This window comes from Mustela putorius, unplaced genomic scaffold (genome assembly GCF_011764305.1).
Source record: "Mustela putorius furo isolate JIRA1106 unplaced genomic scaffold, ASM1176430v1.1 tig00003858_pilon_pilon_pilon, whole genome shotgun sequence".
NCBI classification, from domain to species: domain Eukaryota; kingdom Metazoa; phylum Chordata; class Mammalia; order Carnivora; family Mustelidae; genus Mustela; species Mustela putorius.
In genome coordinates this window covers 2,631,554-2,659,467 of record NW_025422010.1, presented here as the reverse complement: position 1 = coordinate 2,659,467, position 27,914 = coordinate 2,631,554, and the positions used below count along the sequence as shown (strand labels likewise).

At 55.8% G+C, this 27,914-nt stretch overlaps 5 protein-coding genes across 10 annotated transcripts in view; 3 read left to right on the top strand and 2 right to left on the bottom strand.

Annotated features, from left to right (window-relative positions):
• Positions 1 to 264: 264 nt before the first annotated feature.
• On the bottom strand, positions 265 to 5,241 carry VPREB3 (V-set pre-B cell surrogate light chain 3). 2 transcript variants are annotated; one of them, XM_004742500.3, is made up of 3 exons: positions 5,153 to 5,241; positions 1,436 to 1,563; positions 265 to 716 (listed from the first exon to the last, which is right to left on the bottom strand). In XM_004742500.3, exons 1-3 carry the CDS (start codon positions 5,158 to 5,160, stop codon positions 400 to 402), a joined length of 453 nt encoding a protein of 150 aa, XP_004742557.2. In that variant the 5' UTR covers positions 5,161 to 5,241; the 3' UTR covers positions 265 to 399. The 2 variants fall into 2 exon arrangements, with proteins under 2 accessions (XP_004742557.2, XP_004742558.2); XM_004742501.3 differs by having other exon boundaries at positions 265 to 668.
• Positions 5,242 to 5,390: 149 nt separating this feature from the next.
• CUNH22orf15 (chromosome unknown C22orf15 homolog) lies at positions 5,391 to 8,079 on the top strand. 4 transcript variants are annotated; one of them, XM_045065256.1, is made up of 7 exons: positions 5,391 to 5,502; positions 5,659 to 5,685; positions 6,283 to 6,369; positions 6,461 to 6,598; positions 6,834 to 6,908; positions 6,989 to 7,149; positions 7,528 to 8,079. In XM_045065256.1, exons 2-6 carry the CDS (start codon positions 5,661 to 5,663, stop codon positions 7,126 to 7,128), a joined length of 465 nt encoding a protein of 154 aa, XP_044921191.1. In that variant the 5' UTR covers positions 5,391 to 5,502; positions 5,659 to 5,660; the 3' UTR covers positions 7,129 to 7,149; positions 7,528 to 8,079. The 4 variants fall into 4 exon arrangements, with proteins under 4 accessions (XP_044921191.1, XP_044921190.1, XP_004742559.1 ...); XM_045065255.1 differs by lacking the exon at positions 5,391 to 5,502 and having other exon boundaries at positions 5,542 to 5,685; XM_004742502.3 differs by lacking the exon at positions 5,391 to 5,502 and having other exon boundaries at positions 5,542 to 6,369; positions 7,531 to 8,079.
• Positions 8,050 to 10,043, bottom strand: CHCHD10 (coiled-coil-helix-coiled-coil-helix domain containing 10). Its single transcript, XM_004742506.3, has 4 exons — positions 9,889 to 10,043; positions 9,403 to 9,610; positions 8,369 to 8,516; positions 8,050 to 8,266 (listed from the first exon to the last, which is right to left on the bottom strand). The coding sequence occupies exons 1-4, from the start codon at positions 9,927 to 9,929 to the stop codon at positions 8,247 to 8,249; spliced, it is 417 nt and encodes a 138-aa protein (XP_004742563.1). The 5' UTR covers positions 9,930 to 10,043; the 3' UTR covers positions 8,050 to 8,246.
• Positions 10,044 to 12,351: 2,308 nt separating this feature from the next.
• MMP11 (matrix metallopeptidase 11) lies at positions 12,352 to 22,692 on the top strand. Its single transcript, XM_004742499.3, has 8 exons — positions 12,352 to 12,504; positions 17,613 to 17,842; positions 18,780 to 18,923; positions 19,003 to 19,136; positions 19,276 to 19,517; positions 19,597 to 19,813; positions 20,422 to 20,679; positions 21,855 to 22,692. The coding sequence occupies exons 1-8, from the start codon at positions 12,394 to 12,396 to the stop codon at positions 21,986 to 21,988; spliced, it is 1,470 nt and encodes a 489-aa protein (XP_004742556.1). The 5' UTR covers positions 12,352 to 12,393; the 3' UTR covers positions 21,989 to 22,692.
• Positions 22,693 to 23,803: 1,111 nt separating this feature from the next.
• SMARCB1 (SWI/SNF related, matrix associated, actin dependent regulator of chromatin, subfamily b, member 1) overlaps positions 23,804 to 27,914 on the top strand; it is a 37,280-nt gene continuing 33,169 nt past the window's right edge. For both annotated transcript variants that reach the window (XM_004742492.3, XM_004742491.3), the window contains exon 1: positions 23,804 to 24,094. In XM_004742492.3, coding sequence (XP_004742549.1) covers positions 24,002 to 24,094 — 93 coding nt within the window. In that variant the 5' untranslated portion in view covers positions 23,804 to 24,001. The remainder of the gene's footprint in view (positions 24,095 to 27,914) is intronic.

The window sequence follows — 27,914 nt, the reverse complement described above, 5'->3', positions numbered from 1 at the left end:
CAGCCACCCCTTGAGCGCTGAACCACAACCAGCCATGCAGAGCTGGGAACAGCAAGAGCTGGTTCCTTTTTCTCTTCCTCCAGCTCCTCAGGTCACAGGAAGCCCAGTCTAAGCCCCCTGGGGGCCAGTGGAGAGGCTGGACCCCGCCCCAAGGATCTCAGGTGCTTCCTCTTCTGTAACAATCCCCAGAATCCCTACCCCCACACTCCCAGTCACTTTTTCAGCAGGAATTCCATGGCCCTCAGAATAGTTACTGTTCATATGTTTGATATTATTCTTTTTTACATGTTTAATACTGTTAACCCATTTTACAGAGGAGAGTTGAAAGTTTGGAAAAAGAGGGGCGCCCAAGATGAGAGTGCAGGAATGAGAGGCAGACAAGAAGCCCACGCTCCACCCCTAGGATGTGTAAGCCACAGAGCAGTAATAATCTGCTTCGTCCTCGGGCTGCACGGGGCTGATGATCAGGATGCAGGCATTGTGGGCGGCGTCTGTGGCTGCCGAGAAGCGGTCAGGGATGTCAGGGGGCCGGTGGTAGTCGTCCTCTGAGCGGTAGTAGAGGAGGTATCGGGGGGCACTGCCTGCCCGTTGCTGATACCAAGACACGCCGTACTCCCCGATGGTGGCATGGCTGGGGCTGAGCATGCAGGAGAGTTGAGCCACTTGGCCTGGAAAGACCAGCAGTGCATCTGGCTGGGGTAAGCCTGGCTGAGAGACTGAGAGAGAGAGAGACTCGTGGGCTCCTTTCTTCCTGTCCCCACCCCACAAAGGCTTGGTCTCTCTCCAAGGAGACTCTGACCCCCAAAAGGCTCACAGACCTGTGCATAGAATTGAGATGGGTGGGGCACAAAGCTGACAACCCCCAAGTCCTCATTTGTGCTATGTTCCCAAGAATCTGTGTTCAGTTGAGCACCTAGAGTTCAGAGTGTGGGACTGGTGGCCTCTGAGTCCTTCTCTGCCAGCCCCCATTCCTTACCCCTCAGTCACACTGGCTCTTCCAGACTCTGGCTACTGTCACCACCCAGAAGCCTCCTGGGCTGTCCCATCCTTCAGGTCAACCTCAGATAACTGGCTGCTAGGAATCTTGTCAAGGGTAGTTTGTCTTTGAGGCCCTTGGGGTAGCTTCCCACGTGAAAAACTAAAAAGGTGACCAATCAATTCCAATTTCTTCTGAGACCCCAAAGAATCAGAATCTGAAGGGATCCTAACAATCTGCTCGTTCCCCATTCACAAATGGGGAAACTGAGGCCCACACCGAGAACTGACATGCCCCGAGTCTAGGGCAGAGTTATTTGTAGCTAGTTCTCCCCTCCATCTTAATGCCCCTTCTAGAACCCTCCCACTGCCCACATCAATTTGTTTCTTTGCAGGGGCCTTCTGGAGCCCATGCCATCCCCCACCCGACCCCAGGTGAGCCAGGCCTGGGGGATCTCACCAGACAGGAGGGTCCCAGTCAGAAGGAGGGCCAGATGCCAGCAGGCCATGGCCAGAGGCAGGGAGGCAGACAGGAGTTGCTCTGTTGGGAGTGTCCCAGGTGCTTCAGAGCCCAAGCAGGGGAAGCCCCTGGACCATGACAAGGCATGCAAATCAGCCCATTGACTGGGGGTGGGGGCAAGGGGGTACAGTGGCTGGGGCCCAACGGCGGGCCCTATCTTCCCAAATGTGGATGGCCTGGCCCCACAGGGCCTCCTGAGAACAGAAATCCAGACATACACGTGCAATTATAGTGGGTAGATGCTTTTTTATTGAGGTGTAACTCACGTAGGGTAAGGTGCACAGATTTTTAAGTGTATGCCTTGATGATTTTCTTAATATTTTAATTTATTTATTTTAGAGAGAGAGAATAGGGGAGGAGCAGGGGGAGAAGGAGAAGCAGACTCTATGCTGAGAGTGGAGCCCGACGTGGGTCTCGATCCCATGACCCTGAAACCATCACCCGAGCCTCAACTAAGGGTCAAATACTCAACTGACTGTACTACCCAGGCACTCCTGGCTAGATTATTTTATTTATACTTATACCCTGCAACCTCTACTCAAATGACAATTTAGAATGTTTCTATCTCCCCAGAAGGCTCCCTCATGTGCCTTCCCCATCAGTAACAGGCTCTCTAACCCCAAGGGTAACCATCATTCTGACTTCAATCACTTAGATCAATTTTGCTTGCTCTAGAATGCCAACTCTAGGGAATGGCAGTGTGTTCCTGTTGCTCCTCCTTCTTCCGTTCAGCGTTATAAGAGTCACCCATATGTGTACAGCGGTGTCTAATTTATTCTCATGGTTGTATGTGGATAGACCACCGCAAAGCCATACCTTTCCCATTCTTCTGTTAATAGACAATAAATTGGGTGCTTTCCGGTCTTTAGCCATTACAAATAAAACTGCTGGTGCACCTGTGTTCTCATTTCTTCTGGTAGACACCCAGGACAGAAGTTGCTGGACGGAGGGAACATGCGCATTTATCTCTAGTAGATAATTACTAGTGTTCCAATGGGGTTGTACGGATCTTGCGCTCCCCCTCAGCAGGTGGGAGAAGTCTGGAGACATCCTCACTAGCACTTAACGTGGTCAGCTCCTTTAACTTGCCAGACCAAGGTACCTGGGTGGCTCAGTTGGTTAAGCATCTGCCTTCGGCTGGAGTCATGATCCCAGGTCCTGGGCTCCCTGCTCCATGGGAAGCTGGCTTCTCCCTCTCCCACTCCCCCTGCTTATGTTCTCTCTCTCATTGTGTCTGTCTCTGTCAAATAAACAAATAAGATCTTTAAAAAAAATAATAGAGATAAAGAAACTACAGGGCTCTCTCTTACCTTCTGCCTGCTGACCCAGTGTGGGTGCTTCCCTATGTGTCCCTCTGTGGTGCCCCATGCCCCATGCTCTAGAGATCTGCAGGGAACACTTTTCTCAAAGGCAATCTCCTGGCCTGCTGGCCTTAGCATACCTAAATAATTATAAAAGTAATTAAAACAGCACATTCTCATTAACTCAAAGCCTTGAGAGCTCCCTTGGGGGAGGTTATAAAGCCCCACCTCCCCGAAACGGGTCCCATTCTGTCTCTAACATCTCCTTAGGGCATCTCCAAGACACTAAGTTCAAAGACTCCTTCATGGCAGCACTGGAAATGAACCCTTGAGACAACAAGGATGGTTGCTGGAGCTGAGGCTTCAGGGTTCTGCATGGACATTCTTCTGGAATTTGGTTGCCACCCCTCCTGAGCTGTGGTCTGCCGGACACAGGTCCCCAGGGACAGTGGTGTCCAGTGTTTAAATAAATCTGCAAAATACTATTTGTTGTCACAGTGCTCATTCTGAGCACTTGCAGCATTCTGAGCACTTTTTTTTTTTTTTTAAGATTTTATTTCTTTGACACAGAGAGAGAGATCACAAGTAGGCAGAGAGTCAGGCAGAGGGGGGGGGGTGGACGCAGGTTCCCCGCTGAGCAGAGAGCCTGCTGCGGAGCTCAATCCCAGGACCCTGAGATTATGACCTGAGCTGAAGGCAGCGGCTTAATCCACTGAACCACCCAGGTGCCCCTACCCCTTTTATTAATACATAATTTTTAAAAAGATTTTATTTGTGACAGAGAGAGATAGAGAGGGAACACAAGCCACAGGGGAGCTGGAGAGGGAGAAGGGGCTCCCAGGGAGCCTGATGTGGGGCTCAATCCCAGGACGCTGGGGTCATGAGTTGAGCTGAAGGCAGACGCTTAACGACTGAGCCACCCAGAAGCCACCCCCATGCCCCAAGGTAGCACTTTAAAGTGTTAGCATGTTTAAGGGGCGCCTGGCTGGCTCAGTCGGTAGAGCATGCAACTCTTAATCTCAGGGATCAAACCCCACACTGGGTGTGGAGTTTACTAAGAAATAAAAGAACAGAAAAGAAAGAAGAAAAGGGGCGCCTGGGTGGCTCAGTGGAAGCCTCAGCCTTCGGCTCAGGTCATGATACCAGGGTCCTGGGATCCAGCTGGCATCGGGCTCTCTGCTCTGCAGGGAGCCTGCTTCCTTCTCCTCTCTCTGCCTGCTTCTCTACTTGTGATCTACGTCTGTCAAATAAATAAATAAAATCTTTAGAAAAAAATAAAAGAAAGAAGGAAAGAAAGAGAAAGAAGGAAGGAAGGAAGGGGGTAAGGAAAGAAAAGAGAAAAGAGTTACCACGTTTAATCCTCACGAGGACTCTGCGGGGCGTGTTCTTACTGCCCATCCCCCACGGGGGCGGAGCACTGAGCTGAGTGCTGGGTGAGCTGCTCTGAGGATCCAGTCCTCCTCCGGAGTCAGTGGCCCAGCGGGTAGGACATATAGCCTAATCACCCTGGTAGGGAGTGAGGGGGGTGGTGCATTTCTAAAACCTTGGGGAAAGGGAGCTGGCAAAGGTCAGAAGCCTGCTCCAGACGCCTACCTGGCACTCTGGCTGAAGGGGTCTGGTAGGGGCTCATGGAGAGGGGGCAGGAGACAGAAACCGAGAGAAGGAGAGGGTGCTAAGGGGGAGGAAGGAAAGAAGACGATGAAGAGAAGAGAAAGGGGGAGAGAAAGTCAAAGAATGGGTGGGCATGGATGGAGAGGCAGAGAAACACAATATCCTGTCTGCCAATGTCTATCCTGGCTTTATGCGTAACTGCAAAAAACTGAGAACTATCCAAACAATAGCAGGTGAATGGATCAACACACAGGCCCAACCCGACAATGGGACCCTCCTCAGCAGCAAGAAGGAACGAGCTGTTGAGTGACTTGCGTGCTGAGTGAGAGAGACCAGACTCCAAAGGCTCCATGCTGCATGATTCCCTTTATACAATTCTGGAAAAGGCAGCGGCAGGACACAGACCCATGGTGTCCAGAGGCTGGCACGGACTACAAGGGGGCATAAAGGAATTTGGGGGCTGGGGATGAGGGAAATGATCTGCCTCCCGAATGCAGTGGTGGTTCTATGAGATTTGTCAAAACTGGAAAACACGAAAAAGTGAATTTACTGTATATAAATCATAGCTCAAGAAACTTGCCCAAACAAGGAGAGAAACAAGGACAGAAGGAAAAAGAGGGGAGGGTGGACGTGAGGAGAAAGGCAGAGAGGGCAGGGAAGTGAGGACAGGGAAGGGGGCCTTGAGAAGGTAGGGGATCACAAGGGTGCCGAGAATCCCCCTGCTTCCATCAGGCCATAGCCTTACCTGGTCATAGTTTTCCCAGGACCAGGGGCACTGATCCAGGAATCTCCCCACTTTCAGCCTGGAAGCTCTGTCTCTCTCTCTACTGGTGGGGGGATGTGGTCTTGGGCCATCCCTGGACCACAAGCCTTGAACCCCCATTGCAGCCCTGCCTTAGGGAGTGCCTGTACTCCTGCACCAGATCCTGTTACTGAGATACTGTGGGGTGGGGGAAGGCATTTCCTGCCTAGATGACTTGGCAGCTCCCACTGCCATGGAGACCAACTTGGAAGCTGGGAGGGCCTCAGTCTCCTCGGGTTGCTCTGAAGCAGCAGGCAAGAGGAAGAGGAAGCCAAAAGGACCCCTTTAGACTGGTAGAGTCTAGACCTAAGGGTGGCCAAGCAAGGACCTAAGCCCGATCCACCCACCCATTCCCCCCAACACACATTTCCTGGCAGTGCCATTCTCCCCATTAGATCTCAGCCCTAGATCCTTCCATAGCTGGAAAGTCTGTCTCCTCTCTCCTACAGCCATGTTTATCAAAGTGATGTTTGGAGGTAAGTGGGGTCCCCTGTCCCTACAGATGGGTAGGGAGGTGGTACATTCAGAGGCTTGCTTCCCTCTGACCTGGGGGAGATTAGGGAGGCAGTGTGGGGAAGGGGGATGCACTTGTGTAAAAGGATGGGGGAAGGTTAGGGAAACAGCTCTATGAGGAGACAGAGAGAGTACTTGGAGTCCGTTGTGGGGCAACCCTGATGGCTGGGTCCTGGGAAATTCTCATGGCTCCTCTAGAGGACTAACCACCACATCACCATGGGGTGTGTTGTTGAACTACACAATCTCTAATTCAGTGGGTGGTCAAGCTTCAGGGTTGATCAGGCACCTCAAGTTCTGGCCACAGTTGCAGATTTCCCGACTTCCAGTGGCAGGTGGGGCTGGGGTGGGAGGTGAGGTCCTGTGCAGAGGCAGCACTGCGTGCAGGAGACAGGAGCTGTGTGCCCTGGTCACTGACACCTCAAGAGATGGAGGGTCCAGGCTCAATAATGGAGCCCTATTCTCTGCTCTGGTTAGAGAAGGGATGGAAGAGAGACAGATGGTCCCAGATTGGGGGCAAGGCGGGGGTCGCATTCACTCACTTCTGCCCACCCCTACAGCTGGCTGCTGGGAGCTGGTGAACACCTGGTGCAGCCCTGTGACCCTCAGAGCCCACTTGAGGCAGAGGGGGCAGGTGCCCCCGGATGGTGAGGGGGCAGGGAGGGATGCTGGGGAAGAGGGGCCAAGGGCCCCCCGGCAGATGCCAGCCCTGTCTTGCCTCCCTTTCTGCCTTCCCAGCAATCATTGCCCTCCTGGCTGAGGACGGGCACTTGGTGAGTCTGGATGAAGGACTGGAGGAGGGGGCATCCCTGGCCCCTTCCATGGGCAGCCCCCTGCTGCAGGAGCGTGGAACCTACGTCCTCGTGCAGATCTTCAGTAAGTGGGGCCCAAGATCTCCCCCTGGAGTTATGTTAGAATGAGGGAGGGGGGCAGCAGTTGAGACCACCCGAGGCCCTGGCCAGCTCCCCACCTTTGGCCAGGACCTGGCCCTGACCCTTTCCATCCAATGCCTTGTCGGCGGCCCCAGCCAGGCCCAGCAAACAGGTCCAGAGTGAGAGGTGGGGGTGCGGACTAGCAGGCCGGTCAGGAATTGGTCTTCCTCCCTCCACAGAAGGGGAGGGTGGAGCCCCCACCCGCTATGAGTCCCTCCTGGAGAACCTTGATGACCAGTATCCAGAGCTTGCAGGTGAGTGTCATGGTTGAGCCCCAGGGGGAGGGTGCACCTTTTCCCCAGCACCCATAGGTAGGGCTTCCTGGGCCTTCCAGAGGAGCTTCGCCACCTGTCAGGCCTACACCCTGCAAGTGATGGCCGGAAGAGGCGCACGAGCACTCGGCGTGGGCACCAGGAGCAAGGTCCCCTTTCAAGGCCACGAAGGATGGGCTCCCTGCCATCCAGGACCCGCTAGTTGGGGCCAGAAGCTGGCCAGGTAAGGAGGAGACACGGACACCTGGGGGGATGCTCACACCCAAAGTCCCAGGGACAGGCTTATGTGTGCTGATAGACCACAACCACCATCCCCTTTACCCCACAAACACACACACGCACGCACGCACACACACACACACACACACACACACAAATACCAACAAGGTGGAATATACTGGCCCAAAAGACATCCCTACCGCTCCACTTGACTCTGAGTACCCAAGTTCAGGAACATCCTCCATGGCCAGGAGATATCAAATAGAGCCTAGCACACAGTAGGTGCTCAAGGCAGGGCTGATGTACTCAATGAAGGCAGCAGCCCAGAGCACGTGATCGTGAGGTCTGCCTTGGCTGTGCATGGCCTGCTCGTCTGTTCCAGCAGGTCCTGTGATCTGGAACATCACAGCCAAGTGGCTGAGCTGGACTCCGATCCAAGGGGATTGGCCGTGACCTCTACCATGTGATCAGGCCCAAAGAGCTGCCCAGGGCCATTCTTGCAGAATCTGGACTTACGAAGAAGTTGCATCAGCCAGAGGGGCAAGGTCATGGAGTAGCTGTGAGGGCACTATGGGGGGGTGGCCCCCAAAATGTGGGTGCAGAGAAAGGGATCCAGAGGCAGAGACAAGGGTGAAGGGAGAGGAGGCAGCCCTGAGAGCAGAAGACAACAAAGAGGCTTATCCAGGGATTCCAGTCCCCAGAGTCAGATGCCCTTGGGGGTCCAGGCTAATGCCTCACTCCTATCTGGACTGTCCAAGGTCATCAGATTACAACAGCCCTCCTCCCCAGCCCCCACCCAGGATGTCAGCTTAAGGTAAAGCAATTCAACCTCACAGATGGACGTCCGGTGATGCTCTTTGACCCCACCCCAGCAGACAGGCTAGTGAGAGGGCACACGGCAGGCTACAGTCTAAAATAAACTCTTTTAATTGCACATCTGTGTCTCCGGTCATTTGCGGAGTGAGAAACCCCCTCCTCACTCCCAATCCCAGCTATGTGGGTACAATCTGACGTCATGGTCCAGCTGTCGGTGAAGGGGGGAGGGTGGGTGGGAGGTTGCAGCGCTGGCTCATGGATCTGCACCAGTCTGCACCTGTCTCTTCAGGGCAGGGAGCTCAGACCTGCAGAGAGGGAGGGGTGGCACGGGCCAGTGGTCAGCCTGCAGGTACAACATGAGGGACTGCCCTTCCCACTCCAGCCTGGGTCAGGGGCTGCCCGCTCACCGTGGTTGTATTTGCACTGCTTCAAAGCCTCGCTGAAGCCCTCACATAGGGACAGGTCACTCTGAGTGGTGGAGCAGTCCAGGAACTGCTTGATCTCGTAGGAGCAGGGCCCCATCTGCAGGGGCTGGGGGCCAGGCCGGGTGGGAGCCTAGAGTATGGCACAGGAGGCAGCAAAGTCGGCTCCAGGTTGGCACCCAGAAGTGGGCTCCAATGCTGGGGGCCACCAGCTTCTCCCCACACCCCTAGCCCAGGTGCCCCTGGGCTCCCTGGCAGGCTGAGTGACTCAGGGGCCAGCCTGCCCTGTCCAGTCCCAGCTGCTCTGAGAATCAGGAGCCCACAACCCTTTCAAACCGACACAGCTGATGGCTAGTGCCGGTATGGACAGCATTTTCCAATTCCCTCATAATGGGCTCACTGAGTAAGCAGGGCCTGAGAGATGAGAGAAAGCTCTAGAAAAGCTGAGCATTGTGCTTGTACTCTAGGCGTATAAGCCCCACCCCCACAAGTAATAGCAGCTTACAGGCTCAGCCAAAGCAATCCTCATGACCCCTGACCCTGCCACTAAGCCACATTTGGCTCAGGACTAATGGGGTGCCCAGTAGGGCAACGGTGAACAGGAAATGGGGCTCAGACCTGCTGCTGGCTACCCCTTGCCCTTGGGATGTGGGGACTAGAGGGCAGAACCTGGGAATGGGGAGAGTGGGGACTCAGAACTTCAACATCCCTCCACCAGGGTTAGGTTACCTTGAGCCACTCTCTGAATTGCTAAGGGCTTTGGTTTCCCCATTTTTAAAAAGCTGCTTGGTCCCTAGAAGTCTAGGGACCTTGGCCTCAGGAAAGGGGCTAGGAGAGCCTGCCTGTGATCAACAGGGGGCTAAAATCAGAGAGAGGAAAAAGACCCTTCTTGGAAAAGTCCTGGGCCTGAAGCAGCTCTGAAGGTGCCAGGGCACTTTTCGCTGGACATTCCAGCAGGTTCCTACTAGTGTGACCCTTATGGGAAGTCGGCCTCAGTTTCTCCTGAGCCCGCTGCTCACCTGCTGGGCGGCAGGCTGGGCGGGCTCTGAGCTCCCCCCGCTGAAGGCTCCGGTCAGGGCACTACCCACGACGTGTCCCACAGCCGAGCCCACGGCCACCCCAGCGGCCGTGGACGCCATCTGCGCCATCAAGCCGGGCTGGCCAGACGAGGCGGGGGCCGGTGCAGGGGCCGAAGGCGGCGGGTGCGCGGGCGGGTGAACAGTGCGGCTGCGGGGTAGGGAGTAATTAAGTAGGATTAATCGCGGCCGGACCCCTAACTGGGGCCCCAGGGGCTCGCAGCTCCTGGACACGAACCCCGTCTTCCCCCTCCTCCCCTCTTCGCCCCGAGGGTGGGCGACCACCCTCTTAAGACACGCGGATGCGGCACCCCGCCCCTCCCCCACCAAGATGGCGCAGCAGCCGCCAAGGTCAATCTATTGCGCCCTTGCGCAGGAGTGCCCACGTTTCCCTAGCCCCCTCCTCAACCGCTCCTGTCCCGCTCACACCTGGCTGGCCGGGCGGTCGCGCTTCGGCTCCCCCGGGGCATGATGGAGGTGAGACGCAACCAAGCGCAATCAGAGACGGCGACAGTGACAGCGGTTCTGTCTCGTGGACGAACGCGACACCGCTAAACACTGCGGCGCAAGGGGGCGGAGCCTAGGGGACACGCCTCCAGAGGGAGTGGCTGAGCGTGGGGCGGTGCTCACCTTCTCGCGGGTCTCCGGGACCTGTCCCTTACAGCGTCACCTCGTCTCAGTACCCTTCTTACCTGGCGGTGTTATCCTGCGCTCTCTGCGCCTGGCCCGAGCTGTGTGGGCCCTGGGGACTCGGGCCAATGCTGCAAAGTGCCGAGGGCTGACCCCGCGGTGATGGGCCAAGTCTCTTCAAAAACCACCTCTGAGGGCACTCGGGTGCCTCAGTCTTTAAGTTTCTGACTTTGGCTGGGGTCATGATCCCAGGGTCCTGGCATAGAGTTTCACAACGGGCTTCCTGCTTGGCGGGAAGTCTGCTTCTCCCTTTCCCACTCCCCTCGTTTGTGTTCCCTCTCTCGCCGTCACTCTGTCAAAAAAATAAATAAAATCTTTAAAAAAAAATCCACCACCGCGGAGCCCAGGGAGTGGAGTTGGTTGCTGTCCGATCGCCAGGGAAGAAAGAGACAGGGAGGCGACCGGATGAAGCCAGCAAGGGAGTGGCACCAGGCGCCAGACAAGGCTTTGGTCCCCCTCCTATGGACTGGGTTTACCCACCACGACTTGACCTCAGGGTCCCCCGCCAGGGAGGAGGGCAGCGGGGCTAGAGGGGAACCCAGCTGGGAAGAAATACCCAAAGGAAGGCCCGGCGGGATTCTTTTCCAGAGCTCCCGCCAGGGGGCGCCCGGAGCCCCTCTTCGACTCCCTGGTTCAAGTGCATGGCACCCTGAGAAGCCTTGCGCAGTACCCTCCTGGGAGGCGGGGATGACCGCCCCCTCCGTTTCGCGCAGTACCCCGCCTGACACCCTAACACGCAAAACGGACGCAGCGCCAGACACTGACAGCGTTTACGGGACATACAAGCAGCATGCCCATTCCAAAGGTGCCCAGAGGCGTTTGAATCCTGTGGCCTCGGGATTTTACCATCTTGGTTCCAGGCCAAGGGAAGGGTGGAGGTGCGGATTTAGGAGGCTTCCCAGCCCTTCAGGAACTTGAGGTTTATGGTTTTTTTTCTGAGTGATTTCTCAGTGACCATATTATTACCCTTGAACTGAGAGGAGCTCTGATTTCTTTACCCTCCTCTATCACTGTCCCATGTGTCGTGGGGTGGGAGGTGGGTACAGGGCTTGTGGCACCAGGATTGTAGAGAGGATGAAATCACCCTAAGCAAAAGTGAGTCACTTTAAAGAAATAGATTGCTAACACTTGAGGTCTGTCTTCTCTTTCCTCTGTGGAGCCTTCCTGGAGAGGCTATGAGGACTCCCAGGACTGGGACCAGTAGGGAGGGGTTGAGTGGATCTGATTGCCCCCCCTCTCCCTCTTTGACTCTTTCCCTTACTCGGCCCAGACTGGGTGCCCACAGTCTCACCTTGCAGCTTCTCAGGAACCTGCCTGGCAGGATGGGAGCCACTGCCTGGGTCTGGGCTGTACATGGTTGCCATTGATGGAGCAGATTGCCTTAGTGAAGTGACAGGGCCCCAGGTAATGAGAGCAGAGGATCCCTTCCAGAATATGGACACCACCCTCTCCTTTGATTTTCACCTCCTTTCTCTCAGATCTCAGGGGTCTTACCCCTAGGGCCCCTAGGGTTAGTCTCTTGGGCAGCTGGTGCCCCACTCAGACACTGTCCCCCCACCTACCTCAGCCTGCTGATAGCACCCTCCCTCCCCACCCCTTCTCTTGCCTGTTGGTCTGGGAAAGCCTGATCTGGTCCCTTCCTCTTGGGCCCTCAGTTTTCCCATTTACAAACTGTAGTTCTGTTCCAAGCTGGGGGGCTGGCCAGCCTCCTCCTTATGCCTCATTTTCCCTTGAGACACACCCTGGTATCAGAAGGGCTGTTGTGGCATCTTCCAGATGGATCAGCTAAGGCTGTACCAGGTAGAACTTGCCCATGGGAACAACCACCTGTCATAGGCTAGCAATAGGTCAGAGGTCAGGCCATCAGGGAGACCAGCTAGGGAAAGCCTTCCAAAGGTGGGGGGTAGGGACCAGAAGGAGTAAAATCCCAACTTCTCTCAGACTCCCCATAGCACAGCAGGGAAACTGAGGCCCGGAGTTGCGCCAGTTAGCTTGGGTCACCCAGCACTGGGCCTCAGAGACCTCAGGCTCTGCCCGACCCCTGGAAGGACTGGGTCGCCAGCCCCCTGCCCCACCCGGGCCAGCCGCTCCCCGTCCACCTCCCCCACCCTGGCGGCGGCCACCACGGGGAGAGTTTAGAACAAAAGGCACGAGGGGCGGGGCCAGGGCGGGCCGGAGGCGGGGCAGAGGCTATAAGGGGCGGTGGCCGGGCGCGGCCCAGCAGGCCCAGCAGCCCCGGGGCGGATGGCACGGGCCGCCGGGTTTCGCGGCGCGGTCCTGCGCGTCCTCCTGCTCCCGCTGCTGCTGTTGCTGCTCCCGCCGCCGCCGCTGCTGGCCCGGGCCCCGCGGCCCCTGGTGAGTGCCCGCCGCTGGTCGGCCGCTCCTCTCGGAGGGGGTGCCGGGCACGCGGGCTGGGCTCAGGGGCCGAACTGGAGCCACGGGGGCGTCCGGGGTAGCCTGGAGAGGCCCATTACCCGAAATGCTTTCTGGGTTCCAGTGAACGTGAAAGATAGTGAGCTTTCCGTCCCTGGAGGTATGCAAGTGGAGCCTATGCCGGGATCGCTCCGGCTGGTGAGGCGAGACTCTGTGCTAGACTAGCACGCCCCTTCCCAGCGTGGGGACCTGCTCCTCGGTGGCCTGGGGACTTGCTCCTCTGTGGCCGCAGCTGCAGATGCTGGGCTGTGTGGTGCTGGGCCAGGTAGCAGAGGGAGTGGTTACAGGGCCTCCTATTCATTGCGGGGACAAAGACTCGGGCTGGTGTCAGCCTCCAGGTGTGTGGCCTCCGTGAGCACACCTACACCCGTGCAATGAGCTGGAGCATTAAGGAAGAGCTGGGAGGGCAGCACTGTTCTGCGGCACATGGAGTCTGAGCCCGGAAGAAGTGGCACCACCTGGGCACCTACAAGTTTGGGAGGTGTGAAACCAGGACAGAATGAGCGTGAGAGCTCCAGGGAGGGTGTGTGTGTGTGTGTGTGTGTGTGTGTGTTCGTTCGTGCATGCTACAGAGAAAGAAGAGCCGAGAGTGGGCAGCAGAAACCCTGAGAAAGGAAAGGGATGGGGAGAGAAAGGGAAGAGAGAAGAACTTGTGATTAGGAGAAAAGATAGTCTGGGTGAGAGGGCAGCAGAGTGACCAGAGGAAGGGCAGTCACGGGATGTTGTGTGAGAGCCTGTGTGCCCAGCTGGAGCCTCAAGGGACCACTCACAAGAGTGGCCAGGCAGAGTGAGGGCAACTTCAGGCCCACAGGCCCCTTGGACCTCAGCTGGGGCATCCAGAAGCTCAGGCTGGGATAGGAGCATTAGCAGGTGTGGCAGGCAGGAGTTGTGGGATGGTCTGGTGAGGCAGGAGATCTGACCAGCCAGGCCCCCCTCTGTCCACTCACACCAGCTCTGCCCTGGCCAGTCTTGCCCCATCCTGGCTGGGAGCAAAAGAGGATAGGATGGGTAGGTTAGGGAGCGGGGGGCACCTCAGTCCAGAGGCTCTGCCTCTTCCCCAACTCCTCCCAGTCCCCTTGAGCTTGGGGCAGAGTCTGGAATCCCCATGGGTAGCCCCTGGGTTCAGGAGTTGGAGATCTGGTTTGAACCATGTGCCCTAGGTGAGTCCCGTTGTGTCTTCGGACCCCACCCCTCCATCTTGGTTGAGAGGGGGTGGATAACAGTGCCCACTGCCGGACACCTAGGATTAAACGAGGTCATGGGAGGAGAGGGCACAGCCAGTCATGCTGGACACACACTTGTCACCTGTGGCTGCCACTTTGACGCTCGTGCAGGGTCAGTCGGGGCCGGGTCTGAGCTGGGCTGTTGTCTATCACTCCGCAGATATGCAGGGAGCACTTGGGGTCGCTTTCACCGTGTTTATCCGCAGGCTGCCGTGTCGGCAGGGCCAGGAAAGCTCTGTAAATATTTATCCATCCCAGTTTGCAGCTTTTAAGCTTGATGAAAGCCCCGCAGCCCTGTGGGACCGATGCTGTGTTCCCTCTTGGAGCCAGTGGGGGAGGCGGGCAGTAGAGGGACCTGCTTGTTGCCTGGTGTACGACTTGGGTGGGCTGCTTGACCTCTCTGAGCCTCACCTTAGAATGGTGTGGTGATGCTCCCCATTCTTTCCCACAGTCTGACCACGTGCCCTCCTATCACGGTCACCTCCTGCTGACTGTAGAAGGCAGAGCTGTTATTAACAAGACTCCTTGGACCAATAGCAAACTGACAATCAGAGAGGGGCGAAACTGGCCGGTCTTACCCAGCAGTTTTTTGGTTTGGGGTCCTTTCTCTCCCCTCTATGGGGTGCCTCCCATTTTCTAGATTAGAAATTGACCCAGGTGCTGACCCCAAGCCTCTAGCTCAGCCAGGACATGGAGTCACCTCAGAAGGTCCTCAAGTATGTTTGAGGCTGTGGTTTGGTGCCCCCAAGAGGAAGGCAGGGGTGAGTGAGCTCAGTGCCCACCACATGTCAATCCCAGGAGAGGCTCCTGATTGAGGAAAAGGAGAAGGGAAGGCATCAGAAAAAGAAATACTTCTCAGGAATGTGGGTTTTGGAGCTAGGCCAAGAGTTGAAGAGGTAAGGGGAGAGGGCATGAGCCCCAGGTCTAGACCCAGCTCTTCTCTGACTTGCTGTGTGACCCGGAGCAAAGTCCTTGACCTCTCTGGGCTCTGTTTCTTCCTCTGAGAAATGTGCTGGTGCCTGCTCCACAACCCTCCCAGGGGTGTAGAAGAGGCCAGGCATGGTCAGTGCCTACCACGCCACCTCACTGAATCCCAGCAGCCTCGGAAGAACGAAGCACACCAATCTTAGGGATCAGCAAGAGGCTTTGTGCCAGGCCTTGCAGTTAAGGTGCCTGACCCTGGGCCAGAAAAGACTCAGAAAGATGAAGTGTGGGAGGTCTGCAGGTCAGGGAGCATGTGTCCCATTCCAGTAATGGGGAAACTGAGGCCAAGAGCCATTAAATGATGGGCTCCAAACCCCAAATATTGGAAAGGAAACCTTGATTCTAGCACCTCCTGCTCACTCACTCCAAGACCAGTGAGTGTGACATGGACAATGAGCCTGACCCTCTGGCTTTGGGGGAGATGCTGCACCAGTCCCTCTTCTCTGGGCCTGCAGGCTCCCTGCTGCTAGGTGCAATTCCTATTTATGATTTGGTCTGAGAACTTTGGGGGAGCTGGCCCCCAGGCGAGTGCTGGGAGCTGTAGCACAGCTGGGGAGAGCAGATATCTAAGTATGGGAGGGGAAGGCCCACAGGGCCAAGGAGCTGGGCCAGGGAAGAGGCTACAGTAGGCAATATAGAAGAAGGTTATTTAAAGCCCTCTGCTATGGTGCCATCCTCAACGGACAGAGAAGTCACAGCTAAAAGAGGGAAGAGACTTCCCTCCAGGGTGACCATGACATAGGACTGGGCCTATGTCACTGGGCCTATCTCATACTGTGGCTCTTTCGTTGGACTGAGAGTGCTATGTTCCAGGGGTCTGGGCGCGGATCTAGAGTTTCATGAAGACAAGAGAGGAAGGGATGGTGTGTGTGTCCATTACTTACCCTCACTACATGGCCCGCTGCTCCAGGCCTCACGGGAGGGCAGAGAAGATGAGAGAATTCTGAACAGTGGTGTGAAGAGACCTGGTAGGCTGGGCTCTGGGCTCTAGGCCCCCAGGGCAACCCAGTCTTGCCCGTTCCAGGGATGGGGGAAGGAATCTGGTTATCCAGAAAGTCAAAGGGGGCAGTATGGGGAAGAGAAGGGGCAGGCTCCCATGGCTAGGCACACAGACCTGGGATCCACATCTGCAGCGTGAGACCTCGCATGTGTATCTTCCCCATCTTACTGGGGGTGTTGGGGTGGAGGTTCAGTGAGCTGATGGGGGCCCTGGGAAGTAGCAGGTGCTTAATAATTTTCCCACTCCTTCTCTACTGTCACCAAGGTGAGGCCAGCCTGGATCCCTCCTCCAGGGGAAGGGTGGCTCCAGCTTGAAGAATACAGCCAGGTAGCAGGTAGAGAGTGGTAGAGGGAACCTACCACCTGCCAGCTATTCCCTGGGGCAAATTGCTTAACTGCTCTGGGCTCTGTTTTCTCACCTGAGAAATGGGCAATGAAGACAGTGGAGTTAGTGAGAGATCCCACACGGGGATAAGAGCATGGCTGTGAACTGTTGGCAGGGTCCAAGTCTAGATACAGGTGGACTGCAAATGAGAAGTACTTACCAAGCAATAAGTCCAGTAGTGACGGAAACCTATAAGTCAGTGAGGCTGGGCTCTGCCAGAGAACTAACCAACCATTCAGGAAGCAAGCTCTGAAATTAGAAAGCTGGTCTGAAATTAGAAAGGCTTCTTCTCATACCCCAGGTAGCTGTGGCCTCTGGGTGTTCAGAAGACCCCTTCCTAATGGGGTATTCTTGGGGTTGAGTCTGGGTGGCTCTGGGAGGTTGAATTATTGGTAGCTCTGGAATTGGGAGACTGAGGGTGCTGGGCGTCAGAGTCCTGGGACGCCTAGAGCCTGGGAGAGCTGCCAGAGGCTAAGGGCGAGGGTGGAGCCTGGGTGGCCTGGCTCCCACCCCAAATATGGCTGTGGGGAGGCCCCAGCCTCCCGCCCAGACCTGTCAGCCCTAACACTTAGTCCTTAACAAACAGCATGGCTCTGTACTAGCCTCCCCTTTGCCTCCTGCCTGGGACACCAGAGTCTGTACCTGGCCCTGCCTGCGCCCTTGCTGGGTGACCTTGAAGTGTCTCCCAACTTCCTGGAGCTTCTGCTGTTTTTAAGGCATGAGAACTGTGACCTCCCCCCTACCCCCGCCCCGACCGACCATGGAGGTTGCAGAGGGTGGGAGCTCCAGGTTAGAATTCAACGCCCATCTGGTGCCAGGACTCCAGCAGGGCAGGGTTGGATGGGGGCTGGGCAACTGATAATGGTCTGTTTCCCCCTGCCCACACATGGATCGCCACTGGGGAGGTATTCTCCCCATTTTTCAGGTGAGCACATCAAGGCTGCACTGCATGGCTACAGCTCTTCCACACTGGGGAGTGCTGGTGGTGGGTGTCAGAGCCCATTCACCTAACTGGAGAGGGCAGAGTTGGTGGGGCTTGGCGGGGAGGTTGGAAGAAAGGAAAGAGAAAAAGTGGGGGCCAGTTGGTGGAACAGGAAGAGCTTTCCTGGCCTTTGCTTGAAAGCTTTGTAAGATCTATTCCTGGGGAAGTGTGGAGAGTCAGGCGCCTTACTGTAGTAGTCAGTAGACCTTACTGGCCCAGGGGGCTGGATTGGCAGCCCAGGCCCTCCTTTAGTGGACAGGAAGGCAGCAGGGTGCCTTGGAACAAATCTCAGCAAATCTGAGCCTGTCCATGCCGAAGGGCCCTGCTGTGTGATGACTTGTACCCCTCACCCTCAGTTTGCCCATCCATTAAGTGGGCTGGGGCTGCACATGGGTATGCTGATGGGCCGGGAGGACCCAGGGCCTGATTAAGCCTTGCCGTCCTATCTCCTGCCCAGGATGCACACCGCCGCCACCCTCTGAGGAAGGGGTCACAGCCCTGGCATGAAGCAGCTTCCGGCAGCCTGGCACCTGCCCCTACTGCCCAGGAGAGTCCCCGGCCTGCCAGCAGCCCCAGACCCCCCCGCTGCGGTGTGCCTGACCCGCCTGATGGGTTGAGCGCCCGCAACCGACAAAAGCGGTTCGTGCTGTCAGGCGGGCGCTGGGAAAAAACGGACCTCACCTACAGGTAGGGGCCAGTGGCCATGCAAGCAGATTCTACATGTCTCCACAAACCTGAGTGTCTGTGTGGGAACAGCCACTCTCTTCTGCTTCTTGATACATGTACTGGAGCTAGATCTCTGTGGTTAACAGGCCTTTCTGTCCACTGACCCCCGAGTCATCCGTGGACCGACTGACTCCCTGAACCCCAACTTAGATGCACACACAGGCAGCACTCTATATGGCCATGCCTGCCCGCGGAGGGGGCCGTAGCTCTGTCAACACTGGAAAAGGCTACAGCTGATGGCTCCCTTGACATGCAGGGGCGTGGCCTTCCATCACCCAGGCAACCTCTAGTGGGGACCTAGAAAGTGCCAGGCCCTGGGATTTTGTGGTAGTTGGAAGAGACATGGCCTATCCTCTCGGGGAGCTAGGCATTAGCTATGTCATTGCTCAGACCTATGATGAGAGCTTGGAGTCCATGCGGGTGGGAACCATGGTGAGCGAGCAGGACAGGTAACCTGGGCAGTGATGCAGAAGCTGAGGCTTCTCCTGCAGGTGACGTGGGGAGTTGCCCTGGGACAGAAGGCACATGAAGGATGACGGTGTCACACAGATCAGAGCTCAGAAATGTCCTGGGTGGGGAGCTAAAACCAAGTTGGGGGCCAGAGGCTGGGGTCCCCCCCACAGCAAGTGGCACAGTCAGGTCTAGAAGGTGGGTCCTGGGGCTCCTCCTGGTTCTGCGTTCTTTCCACCAAATGCAGACACCTGTGTGCACCAAAGGACATACAAACCCTTACAAAGATGTTGCCCTGTGGAAGAGGGATCGCAGCTGAGGCCCAGAGCACACCTGGCTTGTGTCCCCCCTGCATGCTTCCCCGCTGAGCACCCAGGGGCAACTCCTGGCCCATCAGCCAGCAGGGAGCTGTCCCAAGCGAGGCCCAGGCCCCTCCTCCTCCCCCCAGGATCCTCCGGTTCCCATGGCAGCTGGTGCGGGAGCAGGTGCGGCAGACGGTAGCAGAGGCCCTGCAGGTGTGGAGCGAGGTGACACCACTCACCTTCACTGAGGTGCATGAGGGCCACGCTGACATCACAATCGACTTCACCAGGTGAATCAGTGGCCTGAGAACCCACAGGGAGCTCACCCCACTTATCAGCGGCAGCTAACTCTGCCCCACCCACCCATAGGTACTGGCATGGGGACAACCTGCCATTTGATGGGCCCGGGGGAATCCTGGCTCATGCCTTTTTCCCTAAGACCCATCGAGAAGGAGATGTCCACTTCGACTACGACGAGACCTGGACTATCGGGAACAACCAGGGTATGGGCTAGGGACCCCCTTTCCAGCTGGGGCAAGTGAAGATCATAGCCAATGGGGACAAGTCCTTGTGCTGGGCTCTGGAGCCTGGGTATCTTGCAGCAGGAAGTTCGGGGATTGCTGGGCTATCTCCCTTTTCCAGGCACAGACCTCCTGCAGGTGGCGGCCCATGAATTTGGCCATGTGCTGGGGCTGCAGCACACGACAGCTGCTAAGGCACTTATGTCCCCCTTCTACACCTTCCGCTACCCGCTGAGCCTCAGTCCAGATGACCGCAGGGGCATCCAGCACCTCTACGGGCGACCACGGCCAGCCCCCACCTCCAAGCCCCCAGCTGTTGGCCCCCAGCCCGGGGTGGACACCAACGAGATTGCCCCGCTGGAGGTGAGGCCCTCTTCCCAGCTCCCTTCACCCTCCGTGGTTCCGATACGGGCTCTTTCAAAGCCCTTCTCTCCCGCACTAGCCGGAAGCCCCGCCGGATGCCTGCGAGGCCACCTTTGATGCGGTCTCTACCATCCGTGGCGAGCTCTTCTTCTTCAAGGCGGGCTTCGTGTGGCGGCTGCGTGGGGGCCGGCTGCAGCCTGGCTACCCGGCGCTGGCTTCTCGCCACTGGCAGGGACTGCCCAGCCCTGTGGATGCAGCCTTTGAAGATGCCCAGGGCCACATCTGGTTCTTCCAAGGTGAGGGGGACTGGGGTTTCTGCTCAGGAGACTTCTGGGAGCTGGGAGCATCATGGCCAAGGAGAGGGCCGGTCAGCCAGCCAGCCAGCCAGCCAGCCATACAGGGCACAGTGCCCTGAGGGTGGTTATGGGTGACTAGCATGCCTGCCCTAGAGATGAGGTCTCTGGGGAGTAGATGGGGGGCAGTGTCTCCTGAAGGCACAGTGTAGAAAAGGCAGAGCAGGGATTCGATCTGGTTCTGGCAACCCCAGACCCTGTGCTGTAACTTGCACCTGGGAGAGACAGGAGCCTGGAACATTCTAGGTGGCAGGGACTTCAGCCACAGAGGCTCAAGCCTGCTGTGGCAAGGGTGGGGCACAGGGACTGGTCAGAAGTGCTTGCCACAGGTAGCTCTACCTCTAGAGCATGCAGCACCTCAGCTTATCCCCACTGGCTCTAACTTCCCTCTGGGGATAAGGGTGTCAGATGGGATTACTGGCCTGAGTGTTCTATGGACAAGGAAACTGAGGCGCGGGGGAAGGTCTGTGGCAGTGGTGGTGGCCACATGGGTCCACACTGGCCGGGCACAGCCGTCGGGCAGCTCCATTGCAACCTCCCCTCTCCGGCAGGTGCTCAGTACTGGGTGTACAATGGTGAGAAGCCAGTCCTGGGCCCTGCACCCATCTCTGAGCTGGGCCTGCTGGGGTCCCCCATCCAGGCCGCCTTGGCCTGGGGTCCTGAGAAGAACAAGATCTACTTCTTCGGAGGCGGAGACTACTGGCGCTTCCACCTCAGCACCGGCCGGGTAGACAGCCCTGTGCCCCGCCGGGCCACTGACTGGCGAGGGGTGCCCCCGGAGATCGACGCCGCCTTCCGGGATGCTGATGGTGCGTTGGGGTGGAGTGGCTGGTTGGTACCAGTAGTGCCAGAGCTGCACCTCCCCCGCAGCAGTTGGCTGGGCATTAGCTCCTCATCTCAGGTCCTCTCTCCAGGGCTTTCCCCATCCACCCTCTTCCTTGCGCCAGGGCAGTGCTCTGCCCCCATGCTGCAGATGGGAAGCTGAGGGTCAGAGTCATAATTCAGAAAATAATAACTGCTGCACGCTGAGGACTGATGATGTTCTGGGCACAGTGCTAAACTCCTGGTGTGTCTCCTGCAGTTCTCAGACCAGCCCTCTGACCTAACACTTTCTTTCTTTCTTTAAGAGTTTATTTATTTATTTGACACAGAGATCACAAGTAGGCAGAGAGGCAGGCAGATAGAGAGGAAGGGAAGCAGGCTCCCCGCTGAGCAGAGAGCCCGATTTGGGGTTCAATCCCAGGACCCTGGGATCATGACCTGAGCTGAAGGCAGAGGCTTTAACCCACTGAGCCACCCAGGCACCCCGACCTAACACTTTCTACAAAGCCAGTTTTCAGAGGGGCAAACAGAGGTTCAGGTGATGAGGTCCCTAACTGTGCCTCTCAGGTGGATCATGGGGAGCCAAGCCTCCCACCCAGGCAGTCCCTGCCGCTTAGCATGGAACCACCAGGCTGGCTTCCCACAATCTCAAAGGACTAGAGCAGGACTGATGTTCATTCCACTACTTTCTCCCCTGTAATCTCAAGCTTGCTTCTGTGCTGTCCTACCTTGGTACCTGCTGGCAGAGATATTCTGTGGTGGCTCTGGGGCTCTCTGTCACCCGCATGGTACACCTTGCCTCAGGACATCTGCTTATAGTCACTGGCAGGTATAGGAATAGACTGACATGGCAGGGAGGGGGTCGGTGGTGTATGGAGAAGGGAGGGAGACTTGCTTTCCTGAGAGGTAGGGTTTGAGTTTCTGAGACTCCAGGCATCTGTGAAGCTGGACAACCTGTAGCTCAGACCTGGGGAAAGGTAGGATTCTGAAGGATGGAAGGTTCTGGAATGGCCATGCTGGGACCTGCAGGTTTCAAGGAGTGCAACAGTGGTCAAGCCCCGGCAATCTGACCTCCCCCTTTGCCTGGACCTGGACACATTCTGACTGGCAGGTGCAGGGCCCAGTGTCTACCCATGCCAGCCTGACCCTCCTCTCTCCTCAGGCTATGCCTACTTTCTGCGTGGTCGCCTCTATTGGAAGTTCGACCCTGTGAAGGTGAAGGCCTTGGAGGGCTTCCCCCGCCTCGTGGGCCCTGACTTCTTCGGCTGTACCGAGCCTGCCAACACTTTCCGCTAACCTCGACTTCAACGCTCTCAGGGCTCCTGACCCCTGCCAGACCACTGGTCTGGGGTAGAGACCAGTGGTCATCTTTGTGGCTGTGGGTACAGGCACAGGATGGAACCCGTGTTTCCTCAGGGGGGTTGGGGGTGCAGGGAGGGCCATGCAGGTCATGGTCACCTGCCAGCAACTGTCTCAGACTGGGCAAGAAGACTCTGGTGTTACTTGAGGGTGACAGTGGTCTTGGGCCAGCCCCACCCAACCTGTGCAGGTCACATTCAAACCATGCTGCCCTCAGTCTCCATCCCTGTCCCTCAGGTTAGCACCTCAGCCGGGCTGGGGAGCTGAAGCCCTCATTCTGTCCCTGCTGTGAGGTCCCTGCAGGGTGCTGGCATGTGGTGGGGGAGCCTTCTGCCTTTTCCTGAGAGGTCAGCTCTGGGTAGGTGTTTGGAACTGGCTGCCTTCTAGCTGATGATCCTAGTGATGTGTTCCCCCAGGATCCAGGCCAAAAGGTCCAGAGTCAACTTGGGGCAGGGGCGTTTCCTGCTGGAGACCCTGGGCCCTAGAAGCCCCAACATACCTCAATCCTGGCTTGGGCTAGATCCTTCCCAGCCCTCATTCCAGCACTGGGACCCTCTGAAGTCATGTAAATGTGTGTACAGTGTGTACAAAGCCTTTTTTTTTTTCTACTGAGTACTGTCATTAAATATGGTTATTTTCTACTTGCGTGCCTGAGTTCTTTCTGTAACTATGAGGCCAGGAGAGGAAAAGAGCTGGGGAGGTGGGAGCCTCCTGTCTTAGGAGCCAGGGTCACAGCCTACTCCATCCACACACCCACCCAAGCTTCTGCCCTTGGGGACCAACGCAATGCCTAGGGCTTCTCTTGCTCTATTCCTTCATTTTGTCTGGCTGGACACCTGGAGTGGCTTTGCAATTGATTCTAGGCTTCCCCACTGGCCCCTTGGGGCATCCTCCACCAAGTGGTGGTCACTTTATCTGATCCTGTCCCACCCTAGCCCCTCTCCTCTAATACTACCTGTCGCACTGCTGTCTTTGAGAACAAAACTCAATGGTTAGCACAGCCGATCCCACCCAACTCTGAAGGGTCACCTTGCCGGGCCAGCCAGCCTCACCTATCACAGCTGCAATTGTATTAAACTGAACCACGTGAAATTGTCAGTGGTGGGCTGTTGACCTGCTGCGTTGTGCAGCCAGACACACGGAAGCTTTGATGCTTTCAACAGTGTTAGCTCCACTCCCAGCTGTAAGCTCTGCAGGCCAGGGCTATCGAATTTCGCTCACCACCCCACAGCTGCACCTGTTGTAGTCACAAAGTGCAGAGTTAAGGAAGGAATGGAGAAGTTTGCCAGCCAAACCAAATACCACCTGGGCCTTGGAATGCTGCCAACCCTGGGGAAAATTTGCCCATGCCACTCCCCCACCCAGTGTTGTCATTCCACCCATCTCCACAGCCGCAGGCACAGCTGTGGGCCCGGAAGTAGGGTATCTGTTCTTAGGATCCTCTTATCTACTCAACTACACTGGGTTTTTCTGGGTGGGGAAACTGAGGCACAGATAGCTCTGGCCTCAGGCCCCACTTCACTCCTCCTCCACTGAACTGAGTCCTACCTACTCCCAGAAGTGAGGCTGGGAAAACCACCGCTTGAGTCAGGGCCTCGGCTGCTATTTCTGTCCCTGAGAAGTTCTGTCGGGTACCTCTACTTGGGAAGCAGCCTGGAGGAAAAACCGGTCATGGCTCCTTTAAAGGGCCCGAGGGGGCGCGCCCCGGCCTTTTGTTTGGGCGGCGGCGGCGGCGCGCGCGTCAGCGTCAACGCCCCGCGCATGCGCACTGAGGGCGGCCTGGTCGTCGTCTGCGGCGGCGGCTGAGGACCCCGGCGGCGGCACCAGCCCCGTATCGGCCCGCTTGTCGCCTCCCGGCCTCGGCTCTCCTCAGCTCGGCACGCCCCGGCTCCTCCTCAGTCCTCCCGATCCCTCGCAGCCCGGCCCTGGCCGCCCGCTTCCGCCGCCGCAATGATGATGATGGCGCTGAGCAAGACCTTCGGGCAGAAGCCTGTCAAGTTCCAACTGGAGGACGATGGCGAGTTCTACATGATCGGCTCTGAGGTAGCCCGCGGCGCGTTCTCGTCCTCCGGCTCCGGCCCAGCGGGAGCCTCGGGGCGGGTCTGCGCGCCGGGAACGCGCATCTCCATTCATCGCGGTGGGCGGGCGCGCGCGGGGGGGGGGCCGTAGGAAGGAGCGGGGCGGGGCCTGTTTGACTCCGCCCCGCGCACCTCCTCGTTCGGGGTTCGCTTACTCTGTTAGTTATGGTCGGGGGCACGCACCGCGGCCAGGGCTTAGGGCACCACGAGGAGCCACTGGTTCCGCCCTGAGTTGGTACAACTCCAGGCAGCCGCGGAGAAACAGGATGTTTCGGTTAGCCCCTGGGGCGCCTGGGGGAGTGATTTTGAAAGTTTCGCATGCATCCCTCCTCCATTGCTGCATCTGGGACCCCGAAATTGCAGGTTGGAAACGGGGCTCACTGATGTTTCATGCCTCATTGTGTTGGTTACTTTTATTCACCAATGAGAAAATTGGGAGGAGGATGCTTGCTTTTGCGTGGATGAGGCCCCAGTCCCTGAGCTAGATCAATCAACAGTTCCGAAGAAATTGACACTTGGACTATCCTGAACTTACTTTGAATTTTCAGGGAGAGATTCTAAATATTTTCAGTTCTTAACCGGAAGTGACAGCATTTTGTTGAAACGGCTGCACTTTAGGAAAACCCTACAATTGGTCTTTCTGTGAGAGTTTGTACTAAAAACTAAGCTTTTCTCTAGATTGCCTCAGACTAGCCCTTTTTGATCCAAAAGTAATCCCCAGCTAGTGTGTAATTGGGGATATGCAGTTCAGATGTGCAAATACCAAGTCATAGAGTCTTTTTTGGGTAATGAGATAAGTGCCAGTCCGGGAGAACTAAAACAGTTACAAGATGCCCTGGGTTGTTGCTCCTTGTGGCAGTGTTCAGTATCATATGCCAGCATTTCCTTCCCGTTTTTTAAAATAATGGGGGATTTAAGTCTTTATGATTGAACATAGCATGCATGAATGGAGCCTCATGATGGTCACACTGAGGCTTTGAGGACACCCTGTGATTTCTGGCTTGTTTTAGTTGTATCGGGTTAGGAGACCAGTGTTGTCAGTAGCATCAGGACTTTAGAGTCCATTTTTCACCAACTTTTATAAAACAAAAGGGCAGGATTTATCCATCAACTTTTCACGTTTTCACATCAGTGCTGCTCTTCAGACATAGTGGGGAAGCGAAGTCCATGCCTGTCCGTGTGCCACAGCTCAGAATGGTTCTCAGTGACCTGTAGGAAGTGCCCAAATGCAGGATACAGGGCATTTAAGGAGTTTTCTCTATGGTACTGGATACATTGTTTAAAGAAGCCCATACCTGATCTAATGGGCAGGAAAAAGCACTCAGTTTGGCCTTGACTCTGGGTGGAAACTTTTTTTTTTTAAAAGACTTTATTTATTTATTTGACAGATAGAGATCACAGATAGGCAGAGAGGCTGGCAGAGAGAGAGAGGAGGAAGCAGGCTCCCTGCTGAGCAGAGAGCCCGATGTGGGGCTCGATCCCAGGACTCTGGGATCATGACCTGAGCCGAAAGCAGAGGCTTTAACCCACTGAGCCACCCAGGCGCCCCTGGATGCTACTTTTGAAAAGCAAGCTTTCATTTATTAGGTGGAGTATATTGAGAGATGGGAAGGCGGAGGTCTGGTTCCAGCTCTGCTCTGCCTCCTCACTTTTCTCGTGTGTGAGAGATGCTTAGACTCAGTGTCTCTAAGATCTTTCCCAAAACACTTCTTGGTGTCTCGAAGGCTAATTGTAGTCTTCTCTTGCAGCCCTGTTGAGTGAGAATTGTCTTTAGACCCAGTCTGTAGAAACCTAGATGGGAGAGGGGAGAGCCGTCTGCTTTCTTGGGCCAGGCTAACAGTTGTCAGACCTCTGGAGGTCTGGGAAGGATGTTAGATCAGGAAGCTGACTATTGATAACCTGTGACAACATTGGGTAGATGGGCTCTGAGCCCCTTCCCCTTGGAAGGGTTGCGTTGGCCATAGCAACACCACTGGGATTGCCTGGGAGGCAACTGCAGTTGCAGCAAGCCTATGTGTCATTGTTTTCCTGCCATCTTCAGGCAGCTGTGTTCGCCAAGCCAGAGTAACAGAGCTGACGGGACCCTAAGAAGTTCCCAGGTTCACACCTTCTTATTTTATTTTATTTAAGATTACTTATTTATTTATTTATTTGGCAGAGGGAGACACAGCGAGAGAAGAAACACAAGCAGGGGGAGCAGGAGAGGGAGAAGCAGGCTTCTCACTGAGCAGCGAGCCCCATGCGGGGCTTGATCCCAGGGATCAAGGGATCATGACCTTAGCTGAAGACAGACGCTTAACTGACTGAGCCACCCAGGTGCTCCTTATTTATTATTATTATTTTTTAAGACTTATTTACTTATTTGAGAGAGAAAGAGAGCACGAACGAAGTGGGAGGGGCAGAGAGAGAAGAAGAGAGAATCTCAAGCCGACTCCCTGCTCAGCACAGAGCCTGACTCAAGGCTCCATCTCACACTTCTGAGATCCTGATCTGAGCCAAAACCAGGAGTCAGGCGCTTAACTGACTGTGCCACCTGTGCGCCCCAACCTTCATTTTATGTTTCACCCTCCAGAGAGGGTGAAGGCTGGTGTAGGGGAAAGCCAGGAAGGCAAAGCCTAGTCTCCCAAGTTCCAAAGGGGTCTTGGGGAGGATGTAAGTGTTCTGGAGCCCTACAGGACCCGCAGAGTAATAGTGGAGGGCATTGTTGTCAATTTCTTTCCAAAAACCTAGTGGAAACTATCTGTTTGCCCCTGAATAGTAATGATACTCAGCCAAATAATGCAGAGAGGGGTCTGTGCCTTCTGTATGAAGCATGAGCGACTGACTGCCTGTGGCCACTCCTTTATCAGGCTGTTCCGCAGCCCTGGTTGTCAATCGTAACAATCTTTGATTTGTGAAAATGGGAGAAACCCATTTTAATTTAACAAATATATCGTGCAGGTAGGTAAATGGAAAAAATAATAGAAATGGCGCTCCGTGGGGCAAAGTTCAGAGTTGCTGCCTGTTTGACAGATGAGTGAGGAGACCCAGGAAAGGGCTGGGCTTCTCACCACTGGTGGAGCCACACATGGCACTCGGTCTACTGACTGTCCCCTGCTAGGGGACCCAAGCAGTCATTTTTGCACTGTCAGTGAAATAATTGAGTTTCTTGATGAAAACTTGGAGACTAGATTTCATTTCATTAAGGAAGTCATACTTTGACTATCTGGGGCAGACAAGCTGAAGCAGTTGTTTGGGGTAGTAATGATTTATATAGCAATCTGGTGATTGCCAGTAAGTGCTTTTTAAACTCTTCGGAAAATTCCTTTGGTGTCCCTGGTTTGAGTTTTGTTACTAAACAAAGCAACAGGGGCTGTGGGGAAATTATCCTGCATCTGTCTAAAATTAAAAGACCTTTTTGGTGTTTATTAGATCGTAAAAATATCAAAGTCTTGTTCTTAGGATAAAAGAAACTCAAAGAGGCCTTACATTTCTGGAAAGGGCCCAGGATCCTCAGTCTAAAATCAAAATCCCCGTGAACTCCTCAGTGAGCTCTGGGAGCCTGCATCAGAAGCGTCCTGTCAGGCCTTTCAGAACGTGGTCCTGTCTTCAGGAGGCAGATGTGGCCCCTGCCATGAGGGGCAGATGGGGGCCAGATGTGCACTGCTGTTGAACCCTCGATGTCAGCAGAATGTGTTTTTAAGGCTGCAGAAAGCCTGGGGCCCGGAGGGTAACTCATGTTCAATTTGTCACTCAGCCGGACAGAGCCTCTGCACCACGACCCTCTCTTTCTGCATTGAGGTGTG

What these genes read in the sequence shown, in the direction of transcription:
- VPREB3 (XM_004742500.3), bottom strand. An exon ending in GACTGGGACCCTCCTGTCTG is followed by an intron (nt 717 to 1,435) that starts GTGAGATCCCCC and finishes TCTCTCTCTCAG; the next exon opens with TCTCTCAGCCAGGCTTACCC.
- CUNH22orf15 (XM_004742502.3), top strand. Translation starts at nt 6,207, where the DNA reads ATGGAAGAGAGACAGATGGTCCCAGATTGGGGGCAAGGCGGGGGTCGC. An exon ending in CGTCCTCGTGCAGATCTTCA is followed by an intron (nt 6,599 to 6,833) that starts GTAAGTGGGGCC and finishes CTCCCTCCACAG; the next exon opens with AAGGGGAGGGTGGAGCCCCC. An exon ending in CCAGTATCCAGAGCTTGCAG is followed by an intron (nt 6,909 to 6,988) that starts GTGAGTGTCATG and finishes TGGGCCTTCCAG; the next exon opens with AGGAGCTTCGCCACCTGTCA.
- CHCHD10 (XM_004742506.3), bottom strand. Translation starts at nt 9,929, where the DNA reads ATGCCCCGGGGGAGCCGAAGCGCGACCGCCCGGCCAGCCAG. An exon ending in GCGACCGCCCGGCCAGCCAG is followed by an intron (nt 9,611 to 9,888) that starts GTGTGAGCGGGA and finishes CCTACCCCGCAG; the next exon opens with CCGCACTGTTCACCCGCCCG. An exon ending in CCCAGCCTGCCGCCCAGCAG is followed by an intron (nt 8,517 to 9,402) that starts GTGAGCAGCGGG and finishes GCCATACTCTAG; the next exon opens with GCTCCCACCCGGCCTGGCCC.
- MMP11 (XM_004742499.3), top strand. Translation starts at nt 12,394, where the DNA reads ATGGCACGGGCCGCCGGGTTTCGCGGCGCGGTCCTGCGCGTCCTCCTG. An exon ending in CCCGGGCCCCGCGGCCCCTG is followed by an intron (nt 12,505 to 17,612) that starts GTGAGTGCCCGC and finishes TCTCCTGCCCAG; the next exon opens with GATGCACACCGCCGCCACCC. An exon ending in ATCACAATCGACTTCACCAG is followed by an intron (nt 18,924 to 19,002) that starts GTGAATCAGTGG and finishes ACCCACCCATAG; the next exon opens with GTACTGGCATGGGGACAACC.